Source organism: Hevea brasiliensis, chromosome 13, assembly GCF_030052815.1.
Source record: "Hevea brasiliensis isolate MT/VB/25A 57/8 chromosome 13, ASM3005281v1, whole genome shotgun sequence".
Taxonomy (NCBI): Eukaryota; Viridiplantae; Streptophyta; class Magnoliopsida; order Malpighiales; family Euphorbiaceae; genus Hevea; species Hevea brasiliensis.
The window spans coordinates 88,152,916-88,175,763 of NC_079505.1; the positions used below are offsets into that span (position 1 = coordinate 88,152,916).

The 22,848-nt window shown below is 38.6% G+C and overlaps 1 protein-coding gene and 1 pseudogene across 2 annotated transcripts; both read right to left on the bottom strand.

The window, feature by feature from the left end:
• Window positions 1-2,250: 2,250 nt before the first annotated feature.
• On the bottom strand, window positions 2,251-5,130 carry LOC110637424 (probable membrane-associated kinase regulator 6). Of its 2 annotated transcripts, XR_009142683.1 has the most exons (3): window positions 4,332-5,130; window positions 3,882-4,199; window positions 2,251-2,483 (listed from the first exon to the last, which is right to left on the bottom strand). XR_009142683.1 is itself a non-coding variant. In XM_021787512.2 (2 exons), the coding sequence occupies exons 1-2, from the start codon at window positions 4,984-4,986 to the stop codon at window positions 4,192-4,194; spliced, it is 663 nt and encodes a 220-aa protein (XP_021643204.2). In that variant the 5' UTR covers window positions 4,987-5,130; the 3' UTR covers window positions 3,784-4,191. The 2 variants fall into 2 exon arrangements, 1 of the variants encoding a protein (XP_021643204.2); XM_021787512.2 differs by lacking the exon at window positions 2,251-2,483 and having other exon boundaries at window positions 3,784-4,199.
• A 184-nt stretch (window positions 5,131-5,314) lies between these two features.
• LOC110637408 (uncharacterized) lies at window positions 5,315-8,399 on the bottom strand (annotated as a pseudogene).
• Between the last annotated feature and the right edge of the window lie 14,449 nt (window positions 8,400-22,848).

A 22,848-nucleotide genomic window follows, 5' to 3' on the forward strand; every position in this document is an offset into this window, starting at 1 on the left:
TGAAATATCGGATTTCTCCATTGATAACAAGATGAGGAGAAAAAAAATGGTATAATAACAGAAATGATAGAATGAACCAGAACAGGTTATAGAAAGAGAAGAGAGACCCCAGAAACTAGAAATAAAAGCTTTACGACTCTGATGCCATGTTAGAAGAGAGAATACAAGTGATGAAGAAAAAGATTGTGTATTTTGTCTGTGTATTATTTATAGAGATATTACATCTATTTATACATGAGAATATGAGCTAATTTAGACAAGAATAATAATTACTATAATTATGCTATAAATCTCCTATAATCATGCTAATTGCTATAATTATGCTACACAAATATCCTATAATTATGCTAATTGCTGTAATTATGCTAACAATCCGCTTATTGGATAGGTTGTATGTTTTATGAGATTAGTTTGAAAAATAAATAAGCAATTGTAAGTAAACATTTTAAGGTTTATCATTATTAAATTCTGATTTAAATATTTGTTAATTAATTATATTTAACATGAACTTAATTATAACGTAAGAAATATATTTCTTATTTTATTATTTATAATTTATTAATATTCATATATATATATATATATATCACCGGTTTGTTCGGCCTGTCCGGTGAAGGGGCGGGACCATTGAGTTGAATGCCTATCTAAACTTGGTCTAAATGGGCTAGGCCTGTAGTTTGAGACTGGGAGTTCAAGTCAAATGAGTCAATCGTTGGTCCAATAGTAATCAGTCGCTACAAAACAAAGTGGTGGCTTATTGGCTGCCTCATTCTTCTCAAACGACTTGTCGTTGCTATTGAATTGCCTCGGGGAAAAGAAAACAGGCGGGCGGAGGAGACCCAACGGTGAGTCCGAGTCACAGAAACAAAGGGGCTGAGCGTTGACGGTCATGCCCAGTAGCCATCGTAACTTTTCGTTCTAGCTGTAACTAGACACGTAAAAAGTATCATTTACTAAGAAGCATGCCTTTGTAATCTCATTAAAAATAGCTGAAACCGAACAACTCAGCTGATATGGACCCTGTCCTGTTTCCACCACCTAATCAGTATGTGTGTAGAAAGGCACAAGTAACATGAAGTACCCATTGTCCTGAAGCTTGTAACAGTGATCTTAGTCTGAATTCATCCGACATAAGTCATGGAATGAGGCCTTGGTCCCCCTGCTCTGTTTGTTTCAATCAATTCTTGAGTTGTTCCAGAGAATCCTCCAAAACCTGTTGCTTGGTCCTGAAGTTTGCATCATGTTTCTTGTTACGGATCATTTTAAATCAGTTATTAAATTCCATTTCTTGTTTACGTGTTTATTTACTTTGGTTGGAGTTGGACATTTTGTCCCATTTTCAAGGAGCAAGTTACTAATGATCCCTAAGATTGATCCGATAAGTTTCCACATTAAAATCTTGTCTCACAAATATTATGAGGACATCATTGCAGAAGCTAGCAATCACACACCCATATCCTTATCCTGAAGCTCTCCAAGCAATGACATGGAGTGCTAGTGTTTTGTTAGTAGCTACAGCGATTGAAGAATCCACAGCAGCGACAAGTAGCATGAATGAGGTGTCGGTCCCCCACAACTAGGTCGATATAGCTGCAAAAGAAAAACAAAACCCATAAAAGCTACCCTTGGACTTTGGTTATTGCTACTTTTGTGGAGAAGCACAAAATACCAACGTGGAAAACAAAAAAGGCTGTAGATATAAACACAAAATCAATGTTATTGTTATCCTACTTTGACACTTCTCCTAGCACAATTTATCAGTGTCTCCCTATCCTGCTAATTCACATATGATCAACTTCTCATTCTAAGCCATTTCTCTTACTTCATCAATTCCTTAAATTAGGCCAGCTATGCTTGGTTATGTTTCTTGGGGAACCCTTCAATTTTGGACCCCATTCCTGAGGGGACCAGAAATTCACTCTTCTCCATTTGTATTGGATAGATTGAAAACTGTAATCATCAAGTTACACGTTTAGACTTGTAGGTGTAATCAGCAGGCACTCATAGCAGTGAAATTCAGAAAGACAGACAGACTTGTACACGGCAAAATCATGTCCCTGCGATTCTTGCCTGCCTTTTGGTGTGAGTTAGCGTTTTCCTCGATAATTTCCAACACTCAAATCATTATCAGTCCAAGCATCTAACTTGTAGCTTTGGTCGATTACAAAACAATAAAAAAAAACGCAAATCAGCCTAGCTAATTATAGAACACAGCAGTCAAATGTATGCTACAATACTGCTGCAAAGAAATGGGCACAAAAAGAGTTGAAAGCCATGATTGTGTTCCAAAAATCAGATTGAAGTTTACCATGTGAAATTTTTGAGGGGTCTACCATACAACTAACACTCATGACAATAAGGCCAAAACACATGCAAACTGTCCCTTCAAGGCACCCTGGAATTCTGAGTTTCCCCAGGATTATGCTACCTTTCCTTAGAATTTTTTTGCCTTCACAGCAAGTTTCTTCAATTCAGTCCGTACTCTGGCAATGCACAAGCAAAGAATGAAAGTTTTTAGTTCCCAGTAGCATTTGAGCCAAGTGGGTAATTAGAGATGATAAATAAAAGAAAGGAATCTCTTCGTTTGTAATTGGTGGGAAAAAAAGCTAAGAACTAAGAAATTAGCCGAATAAATGAGACATGAAGAGGAGTGTTTCTGATTAACTCGTTTCATCTAAGTTCCATTCCATTGTTAGATTACCTGTTTGTAGGACGAATGATATTTATCAAAACTTGGCGTGAAAGAGTTTCTAACAAAATTCTTCGAGTGTCTCACAATCAAAACTATTGTTCTTTTCAGAGGGAATCAAGTACTTGCCTAAATGTTTTGGTAATAATGTACATGCAAAGAACCAGTTGTCATAAGTCATAACTAATCAAACAGTATCACATACTGATATACTTAACTTCCCTTAGTTGATATAAAAATTGCGAGAAAATGCATGTGAGATAATTTCAAATTCTGGATATTTAACAAAAAAAATAAAAAAGGAAGGCTGGCATTGGAGAAATAAAAAGTAGTATGATACCATCCTAGTTGGTACTGGTCTAATTTAAAATTAAAATCAAACGAAAATTAATCAAATTGTTTTCATAAAAATTAGTCTTGAATCAGATTGGAACCATTCGGTTCAGTTCAAAATCGGACCACCCCTAATTACAGGTACAAAGTAAAACTACTGGGCAATATTTAATTTAAGAATTGCTTTTAAATCATGAGGATTCATGGCATAATACTAGTCGGAGTTAAAAACTAGCTACCTAGTTGAATTGATATATATATATATATATATATAATAGGGCAGGTTGTTTTATATATATTTACGTATGGAATATTTTTTTAAATAATTTCCTGGATATAAAGTTTCAGAGTAAGATCAAAACTCTTTTTATTAAAATTTAAGAATGAGTTGCTTTCTGTTAGTTGCAGTATAGCTGATTTTTTACCAATTCAGTACAAGGTCAGAACATGTAGGATTAAGGATTTCTCTAAGCCATTTGGAAACAAAAACAAAAGTTTCCCTATCCTGTTGCCATTTTCAACAAGTTGGCTACCAGGACTTGTTGAAACCTGCACTTATAATTCAGTCACACCAAATAGATAAGCACTTGCCTCTTCAACTTTAAACTATAACAGGATGAAGAATTTCCAAGTGTCCTTTGTAGTTTAAGTAAACTGATTCTGTAGAATTTCGATCAATAGCAAGTTTATATAGTTGAAATATCATTCTCAAAGCTAGAGATGAGAATTTGAAAAAGAAGACAACCTAAGGAACTCTGAAATAGAAGAAAATAATGGAGCTTTGCTTTGAATAAAATAATCTTTATCTCATTAAATAAAACTTTACACACATAAGGGAGAGAATCTTTATAGTTAATACCTTTTCCTCCCTCAAAGAGAAAGACAAAAATAAAATTTAATTTGTCTTCATTTCTTTTTCTCCCTCAGCTGGCCAGAATTTCCATGGCCGACCATCCACTCAGTTTCTCCTAACATCATAAACCAAATTTAAATTATCCTCACAGCAGAAGAGGAAAAAAAAAAAAAAAAACAAGTGGCTGCTGATCTTTCTTTAGTCCTCTCGTTTTGTCTTCCCATGTGAATATGGACATTTCTCATTTCTTCTCTCTTCTTTCTTTCCTTTTCTTCTTTTACTTTTCTCTTTGTACAACTGCCTGAAAACTCTCAATTTATTTCCCTGAAAATGACACAGCAATAAAGATTATCAGAAGCTGATAATTTTTCCAAAATCACTATAATGAAACAGTGATAGATGGATTGAAGAAATCATTTTGATGAAACAAACGTAATTAAGTGAAGATCTACTTACCGATGGATCTTTTGCAATGAAGAACTGCCTCGTATATTGAGCTCTCAGAGTCACAAGACCTCCGCCAATCATCAACAGAGTAAGCTACACTTATTCTTGGAGATGTTTCTGCTGAATATAGCCAACCCTCTACCACCTGAACTTTTGTATCCATACTTTCAGCTCTAGAACTTGACCTGTGACCTCGAATTCTTCTATACAATGGCCTGAGAAAATCAAAGTACTTCTGAAATATTCGCTTTGATAATGTCCGGCACCTTCTCAACGAAGGACAACGAGTTTTCCCATCTGAGGCCACAACTTTTGGTGTATGTGAAGAGGCAGGAAGGGCAGAGCTTGAATCTGAGACCTCATAAGTCTCAATTTTCAATGGATCAACAAAGAAAGGCATGACATATCCATTGGAAAAAAGCTCATCAGCATGAACAACAGTAAGAGGAGATTGTGAAATGGGGAAATCAAATTTGAAGTCCTGAGAATTTCTAAAGAATCTCTTAGACGGTGTCATTTTTGGGTCCATCTCAATGAAGGAAGCTTCATCTGATGCATCAAGAGAGGCCCTCAGGGAATTGTCCAGGCTTTCAAGAGATGGTTTCAGGTTTACCAGCCAGCTATATGAGAAGCTCTCAATAGAAAGAGGCTGGGAAGTTTCCATGGAAGGTACTCTAGCAAGATATGTAGGGGAAAAAAATAGACAAGATTAAAACAAAAATAAGAGAGAGATATAGAATATGGATTAGCTAAGGCCCTCCACCTATCGAATATATCTCTAAAGCACATATATATACCACAATATATATATCCTCTTTCCAACAATTGGGTATGTGGTTGTTTCGCAAGATAATGAATTTTAATATTTGAAATAGAGGTAAGGGGAAAAAGAAACAGAAATATGTGCCCCCACAAGCACCCATTATGTACTGTTGCATCACCCTTTTTCCCCACTTGTCGTTTATTCATATATATTTTCCAAACTTCACAAAGAAGATGATTTCTCTTTACAATACAAGTAACGAAAAGTAAAAGTTAAAAAGAAAAGGTTCATGCATATTCCATAGTTTATTTTAAACAACATAACGAACACAAACTGAATGAAAGAAAAAGAAAAAAGAAAAAGAAAAAGAAAAGAAAACAGCCAAAGTCCTATGCTTTTAATATGTCTAACAAACCCATATTCCATAGATGGGATGTAATTTGTAGACAATCAGCATATGGTGGAAGCAGGTTCATGCACACTCTATTGTTTATTCATGGTGCTGCTAAAGCTAGAACAAAAGGAATACAAACGATGTAATACTTTCGAATGTTTCTCATTAACTTCATGTATTCTACACATTCTAGACAAAATTGTTGATCTCACTTGGCATGCTTTAATTTTGTCTCCATCTTTACATTAATCATGATTCTGATGCGGACATCCTAACTGCAACAGCACAAGATTCAAATTAAATGATAAAATACTTTATTTGAAGATAATATTATGTGCAAGCCCCCCTCTCCAAGTACAACTAGATAAATTAAACAAATGTGAGCAGGTTTCTATATGGTTTTAATAACCTAATAAGACTCTAAAGTGATGAGGTAATTGAAATAACTTATATATGCTTTGAGAAAATAATGCCAAACAACATCATGAAACAAGAAACCCAGAGAGTTCATTAAGGGCAATATTGTCCCAAGAGCAGTCCATTTATTTCATACATAGACATAAAACATCTAAAATTTCTGAGCTGTTACTAGATCTAGATGTAAATTCCAGATTTCTAAACTATTTCCATATATAAAATTCCATAATAGATTGGAAAAATGGACTTCACAAATGATAAAAGCTCTTAAAAAATTAGTAGATTTATGTGGGAAATCAAGGCTCAGAATATTTGCCAGATCTTACATTCTTTCTAGGGAGGAAGAAAAGCTTGGGTTAAACAAAAGAAAATGCAACACCAACAAGATTTACAAAATGCGTTCAAGAAAACAGTATTTACAGTCTTCTCTCATTCATTTACTACAAAACCGAGACAAATACAACAGGACACCAGACATAAATTCCATTGTGCAATCCTCAGTGCAGAAAATAGACAATATCAAGTGATACCCAGGCCCATGCGTTGCAGCATTTTTGTCCTTGAATCAGTTAAACAGATGCATTTGAGATATCAGAGAGAAATGAGAAAAAAAAAAAAATCACTAAGTTCTCCTGGTGTAGAAATTTCGGGCTTTTACATCCACTGACAGTCCGAGTGGTTGTGAGTTCGAATCTACTCAAAACTTAAATGCTTTGGAGAGTAATGTCCTTTTCATTCAAACCATAACTTATAATTGTTTACGTACGATCTTGAGAAAACAAAAATAGCAGATAAGGGTCCCCAAGGGATGTCGGAGAATGAAATGGACAATGACCAACGTTTGTGGGACAAAAGCCAAAGATAGAAAATGACTTGAAACCAATTGGTCCCCCAATAGCATACCCTCAAGGACATTGGACAACTGTTAAAGCATCCGGCTTTCGAGAAGAGAGCAGTTGAATTTTAAACAGATACTTCTACTAAAAGATTCTGTTATAATCTAGAAAAAGCAGGTCACAATTTAATATATCAGAGAAACACGTATTGCTATTGAATTCACCAGAAAATAAACAGAACATTTTTCTGACACGGAAAAAGTTGAATTTAAAAAATAATATCTATCTACTGTCATTCCTTACTTTTGGCCAACTAAACACAGTAGGTTATCAATTAAAGAAAATGCAACTAGTTTTTAACAGAACACCTCTTATGTGCGGTAAGTGATGGCTTTCGTCATGAACAAAAGAAAGAAATGCAAAACTTTCAACACAATAAAGAAATGATTTCTGACCAGTTAGGTTGGCACAAAAAACTGTATAGTGTATAGTACCACTGCGACCATTATATGCTTGAGCGGCTATGAGTCTACGGCCTACAACTAATAGCTCGATTAAGGTATCTGAATCGATCATCTAGAATATAAATGCAGTTAGATTTGTCATCAGTTGAGAAAGAAAATCGGAAATCGGTGACTGATAAACACCACGCTATAAAACTTAGGTTCTGTCCCTGAAATGCACCTATTCAGAATAAAGCTATGACATATTTCCCACCAAACAAACTCTTTGATATTATCAATCTAAATCAACTTTGGTACCCTCAATGTAGATGAGTCACCTGGTTATCAACAGATTATTTGGTCTTTGTGAACTTCTTTAGGATGAGAATTACTAGTAGCCCATAGTAAATGGGAAAATCTATCAAGATGAACCTGGTAAAACCCTATAAACCAGCACATGCATTGTCCATAGCAGGAAAAGCAATGACTATACCTGATTCAGAACAACATACAAAGTGTAAATTATCATTTCATGAGATCTAAGAATACAAAGGCATTTCAGAGGCTGTGCAATAGCATTGGCGCAAACAGGTTCTTGATTGTGCAAATACTACACATCACCGCTCCAAGAAACACAAGTGGTAGCATCCTCTGCATATTAAAGTGAGCCAAAGAAAAAGCCACTGAGCTCACCAAAATTGAGCGCCATGCATGCATGTATCAGTCAAAAAAGAGAGAAACCCGCAAATCTCCTCCCAAATAGGGGCCCAAAAAGAAACTACAACTGCATGGAGGATTATTGCTATTGGTTCTCGTGCAACAGTTGATTGCTCAATACTTGAGACAGTAACAGCTGTCGATGGAAGAATGGGCTACAGGTTCAGGTTCATCAGGTAGAGTCCATTGACCAGAGGAAACATGAGGCACCCTAAAGCAACATCCAGTGGCCACTTCCTTTCAAGGCTTTCCCTTCAAGGCTAAACTTGAACCAGTCAGGAGGAATGGATGAAATCTTGCAGAGTAACAATGAAGAATTATAATCCCAGCTAGACCTTCAGTCACATCAGTCTAGATGCTGTACAGTGCTTGACCACTGTATATCAAGGATTCCTTTCTGAACCCAGCTGTGTGAGCTAGGAATCGAATTATCCAAGATCCTACAAACCAGAATGCGGCAAACCAAAGCAGCATAACCTGGAACACTAAAAAAATACTCTTTACCATTTTTTGGCCTATTAAGAGATGACTAAGAAAACCAACTTAGAAACACTATTCTATATAAAAGTAGTGTATAAGATGCATCAACAGATGTTCATGCAGTCTAGACCAGTTAAATGTAAAGTTTATACCTTGCATCCATCTTTTAACACAGCTGCAATACCACAAAATATGCACTAAGCATTTGCCCCATTGGAAAATTTTTGAACAGAAATCTGTGGACCAAATTGAAACTGTATTTAAGTTTAAGAGAAAGAATTAAATTTCAATTTGATCTCTTAACAAATTGCAGAGTAGCACAGAAGCTGTAGTGCCAAAAACCACTGGAACAGCAAGATGCTCTGCCTATCAAATGTATCCAGGTCCTGTGTGGGATGTAAAAATCAAGCAACCCTAGTTTTCGTTATTGGAAGTCTCATTCATTGGCTATTGCATGCTCAAAGGTTCAAAAAGTACAGCTTCTGTTCCACTTTTAAAACTCTCAGGGATTAAAGCGCTTTCCTTTCAACCTCAACGCTAAAAGAGTTTGATTAATTTCAAATTAGCTCTTTCATCAGACACCTAATGACAGTTATAAACAGGATACGTACCAATGCTAATATTATAAAGTTGTTCCTATTTGATCATGCCAAAAGAAAGGGAAAAGATGAAAAGGAAGATAAATAGTTGCTACCATCTTTTACTACCATATTAACCTTTTACAGTTTATTCAGCATGAAACTAACAGGATATTTTGCACAAGCATTGTCCCATAACCTATAATTACAATTAAAAACAATGTTTCCTACAAACTTATTTATTTAGTTGAAAAAACCAGGATACATTTTATGTCTTAACATCCAAGTGTAATCTGAGGCTTTGTTCTCTCTCTTTTTTTTTTTTTTTTCAAATTTCATCATTTCTAACACCAAAACTAATCATTTTTTTATGTTTATTTTACAACACTTTCAGCAAGTAAAAATATCATTAGAATTTATACTCACCTCAGTTGGCCTCAATATTACACCCTCCTTGCTTATAGAACTATGCAGTTAATTCTCAATGTGGACCATTTCAAAGGTGCTTGTTATGAATCAGGTGGCAATACCAAATGAGGACAACAGTCCAGGAGAACTCAAAAGTCTACTACAGAAGAAAAGGGAAGGATGTGACAGATAAACTCCAACAGAAAGATCAGATAAGGACAAATTCAAGGGAGGAGCAATCTGCTGATTAAAGAGAATCATCTTCAGTTTGTTAGGGATAATGGTAGTTGAGTTATAAACGTAACAGAGGATAAGGGAAAGGGGATTTTTCTTTGTATTCTGAAATTCTGGCATGTTAGCCTGACGAATGGGCACAAGCAAAACAACGACTGGAAAAATTAGACAGTATTGAGGGTTTACTAAACTCTCTAGTCAAGGGGAAAAATACAATGGATGATGGGACCCTATCGCTGCTATTCAGCTGAATTCCACCCTCCAAGGGGAATCTTCCAGTAATCAACCATCACCAGTTCAACAACCTGCTTATGATATTTCCTCAGCTGCTAGAAGTGTAGAGTTGCCCACTTTTGATGGTACAGACCTAATAGGATAGATCGCACGTGCGGACCAATATTTCACAATAAATCAAACCTGCAACGATGCCAAGATCGCCATCGTCTGTATGGAAGAGACAACCCTACATTGGATGCATTGTTTGCGAAAACGGTCACCTTCTATGACATGGGATCAATTCACCGTGGAACTCATGCATCGTTATGGAGGCGACATGAAAGCAAATCCTTAGGAGCGCTTGGCTGCTTTATGTTAGGTATCATCTGTTGATGAATTTATTGATTTATTTGTTGCTCAAGCTGCACAGGTACCTGGGTTATCCGATCAACAATACTTGGGTTATTTCTTGAGTGGCTTGCATGATGAAATACGAGTTCGGATACGATCACATGGCTCCACAGACATTTTTCATACAATGACACTGGCTTGAGAAATTAAACGTGAATTGCACTTTTCCATAGCAACCCATGGAATGGGGACGATGACTACTAAAAAAAAAAATGGGATTCTCCAATTAGCCCAGGCCCACAACTTATATCACACCCAAAATCCTACTCTTCCCAGCCCAAGTCCTTTCCTCAGCATCCTCGCCCTCCAGATGTAGCACCAAAAAGCGATACGCCAGCACCATCAGTTCCTCGCCTGCCTCTTCCCACGCCTCCAATGGTGACTTCTAAAACTACATAGCCTACTCTCAAAACCAGGGGAACAAGACACTATTCTCATCAAGAGTTCCTTGATTTAAGAACAAAAGACTTTCCTACAAATGTAAACAACCTTATAGTCCACTTCACGGGTGCCCAAATAAAACCTTACAAGCCATAATTTTGAGAGATGATGAGCAGTTGCCAAAATGGAGAATATGGGCTATTGGAAATAGAGGATCAATCGGAGATTTCGAATGAGGCTCATTTCACCCAAATAGAACTTCCATTCTACTCGGTAGGAGGTATTTCGAGCTCTAAAATCATGAAATTGATTGTCGACACCATATTTTGGCTGATCCCCGAAATCAATAAACTTTGAAGCCGATCCCCAATACATAGTCTCCCTTTGCCAGCCAATTACATTTCCGATCTCTCCTCAGAATGAATCGAATCAATACTAAGTCTCCATATCATTTAAAGCCTCACCGATCTCTCAAACCAATTGTCAAGTCCCCTGACTAGTCAATTACATTTTCGATCTCTCTTGTCAAACGAAATTGAACCAACACTAGATCTTTATGTCACCAGTCTTATTGCCGATCTCCCTTTTAAAAGTTTGGGAATAATCAAGTTAAGGTTCCAATCCGGTTTAATGATGATTCCGATCTTAAGTATTTAAATGAAATTTTCAATTTTAATCGAGTCCCGTTTAGCGTTTGTTCTCAGCCGATCTCATGCTTATAGTGTTTTCTGACCTCTTACACTTAGATTAATAATCACTTTTAGTTGTTGTGATATGATTAGACAAGTGCTTAGGCAATTCAGATACTTTCCGATCCCATCCATTCATTGAACAAAAAGGGAATTTCATTTCATTTCATATTAAAATTTATACAAGTCATTCGGCTGGGGGTGATGATCTACATTTTGTTCGCTCCCTCTCTCACCTTCAGCCTCTTCCTCACTATCCTTACCTTCGTCCTGGGGGAGCCAGATCCACCATCCAAGAGAAGTCCTCCTCGGGATATCGCTTCCTGAGCTCGGCTAAGAGATCCCTATGAGCGTTCACATAAGCGCCGGCCTCCCTTGTCACAGCCTCTTCTTCTTTTGCTTTGAGCTTCTCAGTGAGCTGAGCAACTTCACCGGCTCGGAGCGCTCGAACTTCTTCAAGAACATGAGCTCCCTCGGCCAGAACTTGAGCTTGCTCGGCCAGCTTATCTTTGTAGAACTTCATTCGCCCCTCAATTTCAGATATGTAGTTTTGAGCGGATGAAAGTTGGGATTGGAGGGAAGCCACTTCGTGACCCATCTTCTCGACCTCCTTACCTAGACGGTGAGCCTTCTCCCGGACAATGTGCTGGTTCACCAAACTCTCCACATTCAGGCTCATTGTTCGGGGATGTCATCAAGATTGTTCGGGGACAACCTATCCCGATCCTCTTGAAGGCAGATCGAGGCCCCCAAGACCTTGACCAAGCTCGGATTTTCCCGAACAGTCCGGTTCTTCTCGAGCGAGTGGATCAGAACTTGAGCGCCGCGGGAAAGGGTCCTCACAGGAGGTTGGGAAGGGCCCCCTTCCGCACTCGAAGCGACTGGAGGAGGTGGAGGCGGCTCTTCTTGGCGAGGAGGAGACCGGACCACTTCTATGACCGGTGGTCTCGAGGGTTGAGACAAACCTCCTTGCATATCTCCGGGATCATGACTGGGAGTTTGAAGTAGCTCGGAACGCTTCATCTGCTGCGCTTTTCGGGAGACCTCCCTCTTCTGCTTTCGGCTCTCCTTGGAAGCCTCGTCGCTTGCCATACCTGCACAAAGAAGAGGTCAGTGAGATCGCTAAGGCCCAAAGATCAGAGATATAGAAAGTATCGGGGCCGAGGTCAGAGAGCTGAAGCCCGCATTCTTGGCCGGTGATCAGTTGTATGGTCCAATGATGCAGTTCGGCAGTCACTGCATCCAAACAAGAGAACTTCTCTCTGGCCGCCTGATCTTTCAGTTCCATCACCATTAGGCCTTCTTCCCTATTAGGATGATGCGCTTCGGAAGTAAGGGGCCCTGGTGCAGCTAGCTGCGAGGGAAACCCTCAAAGCCGTTCGGAATTTTGCTCCTCAGAATAAAGAAGCGATTCTTCCAATTCTTCAGGGAGGAGGGCAGATCGGTAAAAAGCCCACAATGTGGTTTCGCCTGGAAGAACCAATACTCGTCGTCCTTTCGACGAGTCAGCCTATGTAGTTCGGCGAACACCTTAGCTGTAGGGCTGAGTCCTTTGGCTCGGCAAAGGCCTCTGAAGGCTACTAGGATCCGCCATGAGTTCGGGTGAACTTGGGCTATGCACACTTGGTGAAATTTTAGAACTTCCTTGAAGAAGTCATCGAGGGGGAACCGCAGCCCAGCCTTTAATTGCTCTTCGTATACCATGATCATATCGTTCTCCTCGAAGAAGTGATCGGCTCGAAGATCACCGTGACACTTAATGAGTTCGTATGAATCGGGCCGAATGTTGTACTCCTGGCTGAACGACTGCAGATCAGTTTCTTGAAGGATTGATGGCAGCTCGTCCATGGGAAGATTTTCTCTCCCTGAAGAATGTACATGCCTTGATGGTGCTGCTTGCCCCCGAGCTGGAACAGAGGCCCTAGGAGGTTCAGGTCGCACGCTTGGTCCGACCACCTCCACTTCATCAGACGACCACGAGATCTGAACGGAAGGGGGGCTTGCCGCTCTCTGACCCTCGGCGCCGCTCATTTTCAAAGGAAATAGAGAATTTAAACTAAAAGAAGGATCAAAACCCTTACTGGAGCTTGATCGGTGTCAGAAGAACTTGAAAAATCGAGAGAATTTTGGAATCTCTCGCGGGATGCTGAAAATGACATAAGAGAGCAACTGGCTGACTCATCCCCTATTTATACCCGTCTGAGCATTTAATGCTCACAGTGTTCCAGGCGGTGCATCGGTTAGCGGGATTCGCCAGCCTTTTTTTGACACGTCTCACGAATATTCCAGAAATTCCATAATAAGGAGAGATCGGCTAGTTAGAGATCTGTGAATTAAGGCTGATGTTTGGAAGTGCGGATCGGATAAGGGCTGTTCAGTTAGGAACCGGATCGGATAAACACATCAGAGATCGGAAAATAATCAATGCAATAATAAAATGATAGTTGTCAAAATAAGTTTTATTTCCGAAAGGTCGGATTACATCATTTGGGCGATCTCTAGAGATCGGATTACATTAAAAGTCGAATTACATCATTTGGGCGATCTCCAGAGATTGGATTACATTGAGGGTCTGATTACATCATAGGGGCGATCTCTAGAGATCGGCAGTACATCCCATCTAATAAGGACCTATGTCAAAGCCTAGTCTCGTAACTGAATCAAAAGATGTGTTAGGCCAGCCATCGACATCGGACAGATGTACAGCTCAGATGGGGGGATTATGACTCTCATGAAGATGAGAGAGGTCGTCATCAATGTTATTGCTCGGAACCGAGCCGCTGTCGGGACACCTAATGTGGAGAGAAGCCGAATGAACTTCAAGGGACAGTCACCAATGTTAAGGGGAATATTATCAGTCTTCTCGCTCGAAATCAGTTCGCCGATTATATCGGTCGAATAATTCGAGATCGACACGATCGAAATCCTCGATCCAGGTCGGCAAATTAGTCCGGTTCTCTCACTATCATCAAATGAGGTTATCATAATTTCTCGATCACCGGGATTGTAAATTTTCAGTCGGGGAATAAAAAGGATAATCGAAAAAAGATCAAAAGCCACTATCATGGCCGGCACTATTGCCAGAGCAGTTAAAATAGGAAATGTGAAAAGGAAGAGGAGAAAATCAAATGCAGAGGGCTTTCCCGTTGAAGGTATATATATAGGGAAAATCTGAGCATTTATTGCGAGCAGAAAACGAAGCAGATGCCTCGGAAATTGAAGAAATAAATGCTTTGACTGAACCAGACCGGATGAAGGAGAAGATAGGAGTTGGAGAGGTCAGAAGAGGGGAGCCCGGCATGAGAGATCGGAAAAGGATCGTGTTAGAAAGATCGAAAGGGAGGGAAGGTCGAAAAAAAAAGGGAATAAGACAACTTCCGCTAACTGTCATCATAATCAGAGCCGAGGTAGTTAAAACGTTGCGGCATTTAAATCTCCACCGCGACCTAGAATCGCCCGACATCGACATGTGCGAGTATGTCATGTGATCTTTGTACATCCCAATCTCCACCGTTGATCTTACTTGTAAGGACGAGCTCGGAGCCCTTGGATCAAAGAAGAAGACGACAAGACCAGCGCCTTTCACTCCCAGCCCTCGAATCGCCCTTAACAAGAAAATTTTGGGCCGTCAAATTAGAAGAGAGAAAAGGACAAATATTCTGAAAGGGATCTCAGCTGTTCGTTCTGATTCTCTTTAATTCCCGAGCCTCAGATCATGTCCTTTAAAATCCTAACCTTCCATCTCCCTCAAAATAAATCCTGACCCTTCATGGGGAGCACCCGGTTCCTATAAATACCTACATGAAAACTGTTCAAGGGGGGACAGAAAAAAAGGTGGTGACTATAGCGAAAGAACTCTGAAACTTAATTCAGTTCGTTACTCTGCTATTTTTAAGCTTTCATAAGAAAAACTTTAGAAACCAGTTTTATGAAGTGTTTTCTTGCAAAGGGATTTTTGAATACTGAAACTCTCCATTTTCAGTTCGTTCATTATCCTGTGACACTCTCACTTTCAGTTCTTAGTTATCTTTATTTCCACTCCCGTGTCCTAGCTCAACTTCATTCAAACTCGGTTATTATTTTGACCTGACTGCATTTTAGCGAAGTATCCTTCATTTCAAGGCGAACCCTAGCCCTCAGGCTATCAGCCCGCAGTCCTATTACATTTTGTGATTCCGTAGTTAGTTCAATAGATTCGGCTCCCTACAGGTGAGTGCTTATATCGCTGCTTTATCAAGTGCTCGTTTTTATTTTACGTATTTCCTTTGTTTTTATGTTTGTAATTTTCACCAAGTTTATATTGCGTTAAAAAACACGAAGAAGGTTATTCTCGAGTTTACTTCTTTGTTAATCAGTCCATACTTTTTGTTAATCTTTGTTACTTCTAAATGTAAGTATTCTAGTCCCGAGTAGTGTATAAGTAGTTGGATAAAATGTAGGTAACTGTATCTTAAGAGTTTCTTTAAAATAATAAAAGGTCTGAATAATAAGTCAGGAAAATAGTAAAGTTGAATCACTAGACTAACATAGAAGACGATTGGGTAAGATGTCATAAGGCGGAATAAAACCAAATCTCAGATAAGCAAATGGAACAGATCGGGTATCGCTTGCCAAAAGGTGTTGTTAAAGCGACTACATAGGAGGTCGGTAAAATTCGGTCTGTACCCCCTATCAAGTTATGGGGTACCAATGAGTCAAAAGAAGCCTTATTCAGGTCCCCGGCATCTTTGAATGCTAGAACCCTTAGCCTTAGGCTCTCACGATATGTAAGATTTCAAGAGGTCAGAAAAGTCCTTATCCGACTCCCATTCAAGTAAAAGAGATCGGAGGAGAGTTCTTATCTGATTCTCAAGCCTAAAAATTTTAATAAATATTTAAAAGAGATCGGAGGAGAGTTCTTATCCGATTCTCAAATCAATATTTCCATAAATATTTAAAAGAGATTGAAGGAGAGTTCTTATCCGATTCTCAAGCCTAAAAACTTTAATAAATATTTAAAAGAGATCGGAGGAGAGTTCTTATCCGATTCTCAAATCAAAATTTCCTTAAATATTTAAAAGAGATCGGAGGAGAGTTCTTATCCGATTCTCAACCCAAAAAATTCTAATAAATATCTAAAAGAAATCGGAGGAGAGTTCTTATCCGATCTCCAATCGAAATTTTAATCTAAAAGAGATCGGAGGAGAGGTCTTATCCGATCTCCAATCGAAATTTTAATCTAAAAAGAGATCGGAGGAGAGTTCTTATCCGATTCTCAAATCGAATTCTAAAAAATATGCGAAATAACCCCTTAAACAAAATTGATACGTAACAGTAACTCACTAAGGGTCGTCTCATTTATTTATGTATCTGGGTAACCCGAATTGGTGAAAAATCAAATATTCCCTTTTACCAAAAGGATTAACATTTCCATTCGAACCCTCATAACTATTAATTTTAGTTTATAAAGAGCTTGAAGTTAAATCTGCTTACCCTCATTGAGGGACGAGGTGGGGTGCCTAACACCTTCCCCACCCGTTTACGGACCCCGAACCTAGAATCTCTTTTTTTGAAGTGGTTTCATTTTAATTTATTTTTACAAATGGTTTTCTTTAATTTCCCTCAAAATTAAAGTGGCGACTCCTCACTCTTTTCCACTTCGGTGAGGGTTCATCCAGGCGACCGCAAAATACCTTGCGACACTGATAGGTAAAATCAATGATAAACCTGTAGTGGTCATGATTGATAGTGGCGCAAACCACAATTTTATTTCTGTGGATATCGTGCATCAATTAAATATGCAGCTAACACCTACAGAACAATTTTGGGTATGCCTTGGTGATGGCCATCGAGCACAATCCAACAGTATCTGTCGCACACTACCTTTGGTACTGCAGGATGTTCACATTAATCCTAATTGCTATGTCTTTCCATTGGGTGGAGTTGATATAATTCTTGGCGTTGACTGGCTTGAAACCTTAGGGGATGTCCAACACAATTGGGGTAAGCTCACAATGTCATCCAAACATCATGGGATTGTTGTTACTTTACAAGGCAACCCATCCTTAACTAAAGGTCTCATATCTACAGATGCCTAGAAAAAATTAGCAGATGTTGATTGTTATGCATTATTATGGATCAATTCTACCAGTGGTGAGGAGATACCTGCTGTATCAGAATTATCACTACCCCAACAACATGACTTACAAACCTTACTTCAATAATATATTGCTGTGTTTGGTGAAGCAACTTCTTTACCACCACACAGAGCCACAAATCATGTCATTCCCTTGAATCCACATCACCAGTAAGTGTGCGTCCATACAGATACGACCATTCACAAAAGATGAAATTGAAAGATTAGTATCCGAAATGCTCGCGACCTGAATCATTCAACCAAGCGTCAGTCCTTTTGCTAGTCCAATGCTCTTAGTGCAGAAGAAAGAAGGGAGTTAGAGATTTTGCATCGATTATAAAGCGCTGAACAAAGCAACAATGCCAAACAAGTGTTCGATGCTAGTAATCACTGAACTGTTAGATGAATTATTTGGTGCTATTTATTTTTCAAAACTTGATTTGAAGTCAAGATAACACCAAATCCGGGTGTCTACAGCTGATGTGCCAAAAATATCGTTTAGAACTCATTCTGGACACTATGATTTCTTGGTTATGCCATTTGGCCGAACCAACGCCCCTGCAACATTCCAGATGACTATGAATGATCTCTTTTGGCCCCATCTTCGACAATTTGTCCTCGTATTTTTTGACGATATTTTGGTATATAACAAGGCGTGGGATAATCATCTATGGCACTTGACAACTTTTCTGGAGTTGTTGCACAAAAATCAGTTTCTAGTTAATAAGAAAAAGAGTGCACTGGGCTGCAGAACAGTTGAGTACTTGGGGCATGTATTATGAGTCCGGGGAGTTCAAATGGATCCTTCCAAAATCAGTGTAGTTGTTAAATGGCCTCAGCCAAGAACCTTGAAAGCAGTACGTGGTTTCCTTAGCCTCACTAGATATTACTGGAGGTTCATAAAAGGATACGGGTCCTTAGCTTAACCGTTAACACAATTGCTGAAGAAGGAAATGCAGACGAAGTTGGTTTGGAACACTCAAGCTCAACATGCCTTTGAGTTACTCAAGGCTGCTCTTACCTCTTCGCCTGTTCTGACACTTCCAGATTTTACAAAAACATTTATCATTAAATATGAGGCTTCAGGACCAAAATTGAGGCAGTTCTAATGCAGAATCATAGGCCCATCGCATATTTTAGCAAGGCATTGTCAACCCATACCCAAGCTAAATCCACCTACGAAAAGGTACAAATGGCATGCCAAGGTCCATCGTTACTGATAGGGACCCTTTGTTCCTCAATATTTTTTAGTCTGAATTGTTTCGTCTATATGGCACTAAATTACGGATGAGTACAGCCTATCATCCTGAAACAGACGGACAAACAGAAGTTTTGAATTGTGCTCTCGAAACATATTTTTGTTGTTTCTCTTTAGACCATCCAAAAGATTAGCTTAAGTGATTACGTTGGGTTGAATTCTGGTATAGCAATAGCTATCATACAGCTGCTGCGATGACGCCTTTCCAGGTGGTATACAGATGAACACCTCCAACTATTCAACAATATTTTCCAGGAGAAACCAAAGTTGAAGAGGTTGCACAAGCATTGCAAGATAGAGATGAAATCCTGCGTCAGTTGAAGTTTAATTAGCAAAAGGCCCAAAATCGAATGACAATAGAGTTAATAAACATCGTCGGGATGTCTCTTATAATGTGCGTGACTTTGTGTTTCTTAAATTATGAACTCACCGCCAGCACTCTCTTCATGCCAGAGTAAACAAAAAACTTTCAGCACGGTACCAGGGGCCATACAAGAAAATACAAAATGTAAGGTCAGTGGCATATTGTCTTCAATTGATTAATAGTGTCCGAATTCATCCTGTTTTCCATGCATCCTTCTTAAAGAAGGTTAGAGTTGAGCATGTGGTTGCTAATTAGTTACCGCAACACTTAGACACTGACACAGAGTCGCTAGAACTAAACAGGTGCTGCAAACTAAAAAAGTGCAGCTAGATGGGAATACTTTAGTTCAAGTTTTGATTAAATGGAAAGGCCTTCCTTATGAAGATGCATCTTGGTTAGACATCGTGGACCTCCGAAACCAATTTCCTAGATCCAGACTTGAGAACAAGTCCGATTTTAAAGGGAGTAGCAAGGATAACTCAAAGTTGTTACATACAAGAGAACTAGGTTTAGAAAAAATAAGCTTAGTGTAGTTAAGTGAGCTGGCATGAGTTGTTAGAAATGTAGCTGGCATGAGTTGTTAGGAATGTACCTGTAGTAGTTATTGCTGTATAAATACAGTCATAACATTCTAGTGTAATCAGAGAAGAATCATTACATAATAATAAACTCCTTTTTCCTTTCTTCTTATCTTTTTCTATTTGTTTCCAACTCTCTTTTTTCTATCATTTCTTCCCTTTATTCTTTTGTTATATTCCATTTTAGAAAGGAGTATTTGTTAGGGTTCAATAACCCTAACAATTGGTATCAGAGTTGTGTTGATCAGTGGCATCACTTGGAAATTACTGTTGGGACTCGCAACATGTCTAGATCTTAAGCGGTGGGTGCTGAAGTTGTGAGGATGGCAAAGTTGGAGGAGTAATTCAGAATTTTGAGGGAGACCTCTCAAAGGGATTTTGAGGAGGTGAGAGCTGAGGTGAAGGGAATTACGGCAGATATGAGGATGACTATCTAAGAAGAGATGGAAGTAGGTTCTGTGAACATCAAGAATGCAATCCTTGATGAATTGAAACCCTTGTTGTTGAATTTGATGAATAATAAGGGCAAAGGAACCAATATTGGAGATGGGTGGCGGCAGGAAATAAGGATAGGGGGATTTTTCCCATGCTAAGGAATCAACAGAGGGATCAAGGCAGCATCTCTCAATCTGCAATTACTCTGGATTTTGATGGTAACTCCAGCATTCTCCCTAAAATTGAACTAGTTACTTTTGATGGCAAGGATCCTAAGGCATGGACTAGAAAGTGTGTGAAATATTTTGAAGTCTATAAGGTTTCTGAAGAATAAATGGTGAGTATTGCTCCTCTCTTTTTGGTGGAAAGGGCAGATGCATGGTTCCATAATTGGGTTAAAAGAGAAAGGACTAATGTGTGGGAAGAGTTTGAGAAGGGATTGTATGCTAGATTTGGGGAGTAGGGTTTGCAAGATGTTGTGGAGGAATTTATGAAGATTAGCCAAGAGGGTAGTGTGGAAGAATACCAAGATAGATTTGAAGATTTGAGAATTAGAAAGGAGAATTTTATGCTAAGGGTTGGAGAAGCTTATTTTCTATCTGGATTTATTAGGGGCTTAAGGGACGATATAAGGCCTGTGATTAGAATGTTGAAACCTACTACCCTACACCAAGCCTTTGAAAGTGCTAGACTGCAAGAACAATTAGCAGAAAATACTAGAAAATCTAAACCCTTTACTGCATCCAATACCTTTAATCCTATGACCTATAGATCCACTTCAGCCCACCAGAATTACAATAATTCCTACAAACCCACCACAGCCAATCAAAGCTTCATTTATCCACCAAAACCACTAAATATTGAAACTCCATAACCCTGTAAACCTCAAACTAATAATACCACTAATTCCACAATACCTACCATTTCCCAACCTGCCACTAGTAACTCTTCAGTCAACCAAATTCAATTAAATCCAAACCTCCAAACCAATAATAACTTGGAAAAAGAACTTTCAAACCTTGCTATAGATGTGGTGAGAAGTATTTCCCTGGTCACACTTGTAAACCAAAGGCAGCCATGGCAATTCAAGTAGAGGAGCAGGAAGAGGAACCAGTTGAGGAGGGACATTTTGATATGGGAAATGAGTTGAATTTGGGGAACCAAATGGAAGAAATGACACTTTCAGTACATGCAATGAAGGGAAATCAGGGAGCTGATACTATTAAGGTGTTGGGAACTTTCAAGAATAGGCAGTTGGTCATTCTTGTTAACAGTGGCAGTACTAATAGTTTCCTTGATAAGGGAGTTGTTGAAGAGTTAAAATTGCCTTTAGTAGAGGCACCCACTACTTCTATTGTGGTAGCTAATGATAGAAGGATTTCTAGTTCCTTAATTTGTCAGGGATTCACATGAAAAATTCAGAACAACTAATTTTCCTTTGAAATGAGGATATTTGACCTTGGAGGCTTTGACATTATCTTAGGAGTGGATTGGATGAAAAGCTTCCATTCTCTTTGATTTTAAAGCTGCAAAGATTTCTTTTAAGAAGGATGGGCAGTTAATTACCCTTTATAGGAAAGAAAAATTTGCTGAAGAAATTCTATTATTGTCTTGCAGCTCCTATTCTCAATTAATGCACAAGGTGCAGATTTTACTATACAAGTATTCTGCATTCAGTTTCAAAATTTTGATTCAGTTGAGAATCATTGTATGACTACAACTTCAGGTGTATCTCCTTCCTTATCCTCTTTACAATTACTACTACAAAAGTATAACAGTTTATTTGAAGAACCTAAGGAGTTACCACCATTTCGGACTCACAATCATGCAATTCTTTTAATAAATGGTTCTCAACCAGTAAATGTGAGATCATATCGGTATCCACACTGTAACACCCCTATTAGTATAGCCTGGTATATTTTACTGTTTCGGTGACTGGTGTCGGTTCGGACAATTAAAGGGATTAGAACCACACTTAAGACAACTAGATAACCTATAAACACAAATAATTAGTAATTGTCAATTATTTAAGTATAAATAAGAAAAATAGAACATAAGAAGTCAAATGAGCCGAGAGTCACAGTGATGGGTGACCTTCTCGGGAAGGACTACGAAGTCATTTTAAACTCAAATTTCGAACCGTAAAATGTGATGCTGTGGTCCTTAGGACCCTTACGAACACAGTGGAAAAGAGAAAATCAGGAAAAAGAACTGTTAAGCCAGTCAAATAATTAGGTCAGGGAGCCGAAAGAAATATTGAATTAATTGCAAACCGGGTTGAACCGGCGAGGGGCAATTTGGTCAATTGACCCCGAGAGCTGACTCCTGACCTAACTGTCAAATAAAATAGGAGAAAAGAAAATTTTGGAGTAGGGAATTAAATTAAAAAACTAATAGAAAAAAAAAGGAAAATGAAAAAGTGAAGGAAGATGACATCATGCATGACATCATGCATGATGCCATAAATCCTATAATTAATAAATTTGATTAAATGGATTTTTTTGGTCTTCCATAAGACAAAAGACATAAATAAAAAAAAAAGAAACAAAGTCATCTTCCTTATTATCCTTGCTGCCCCACCTCTCTCTCCATTCTTACTCACCTTGTTCCACCATTATTAAGAGAAAGAAAGCTTGAATTTCCCTACTTTCTTCCATAAATTCACAAAGTCCCAACACAAAAAATTCTCTTTATATGTTGAGGAAGCATTAGAGAGTAAAAAGAAGAAGAAAGAATTGAAGAAAGGAAAGCCTAGAAACCCTCCAAGCAAAGGTTAGTCTTCTAACTTCCAATTATCTAATCAAATGCA

Coding starts and splice junctions, on each gene's coding strand:
- LOC110637424 (XM_021787512.2), bottom strand. CDS start 4,986: ATGGAAACTTCCCAGCCTCTTTCTATTGAGAGCTTCTCATATAGCTGG.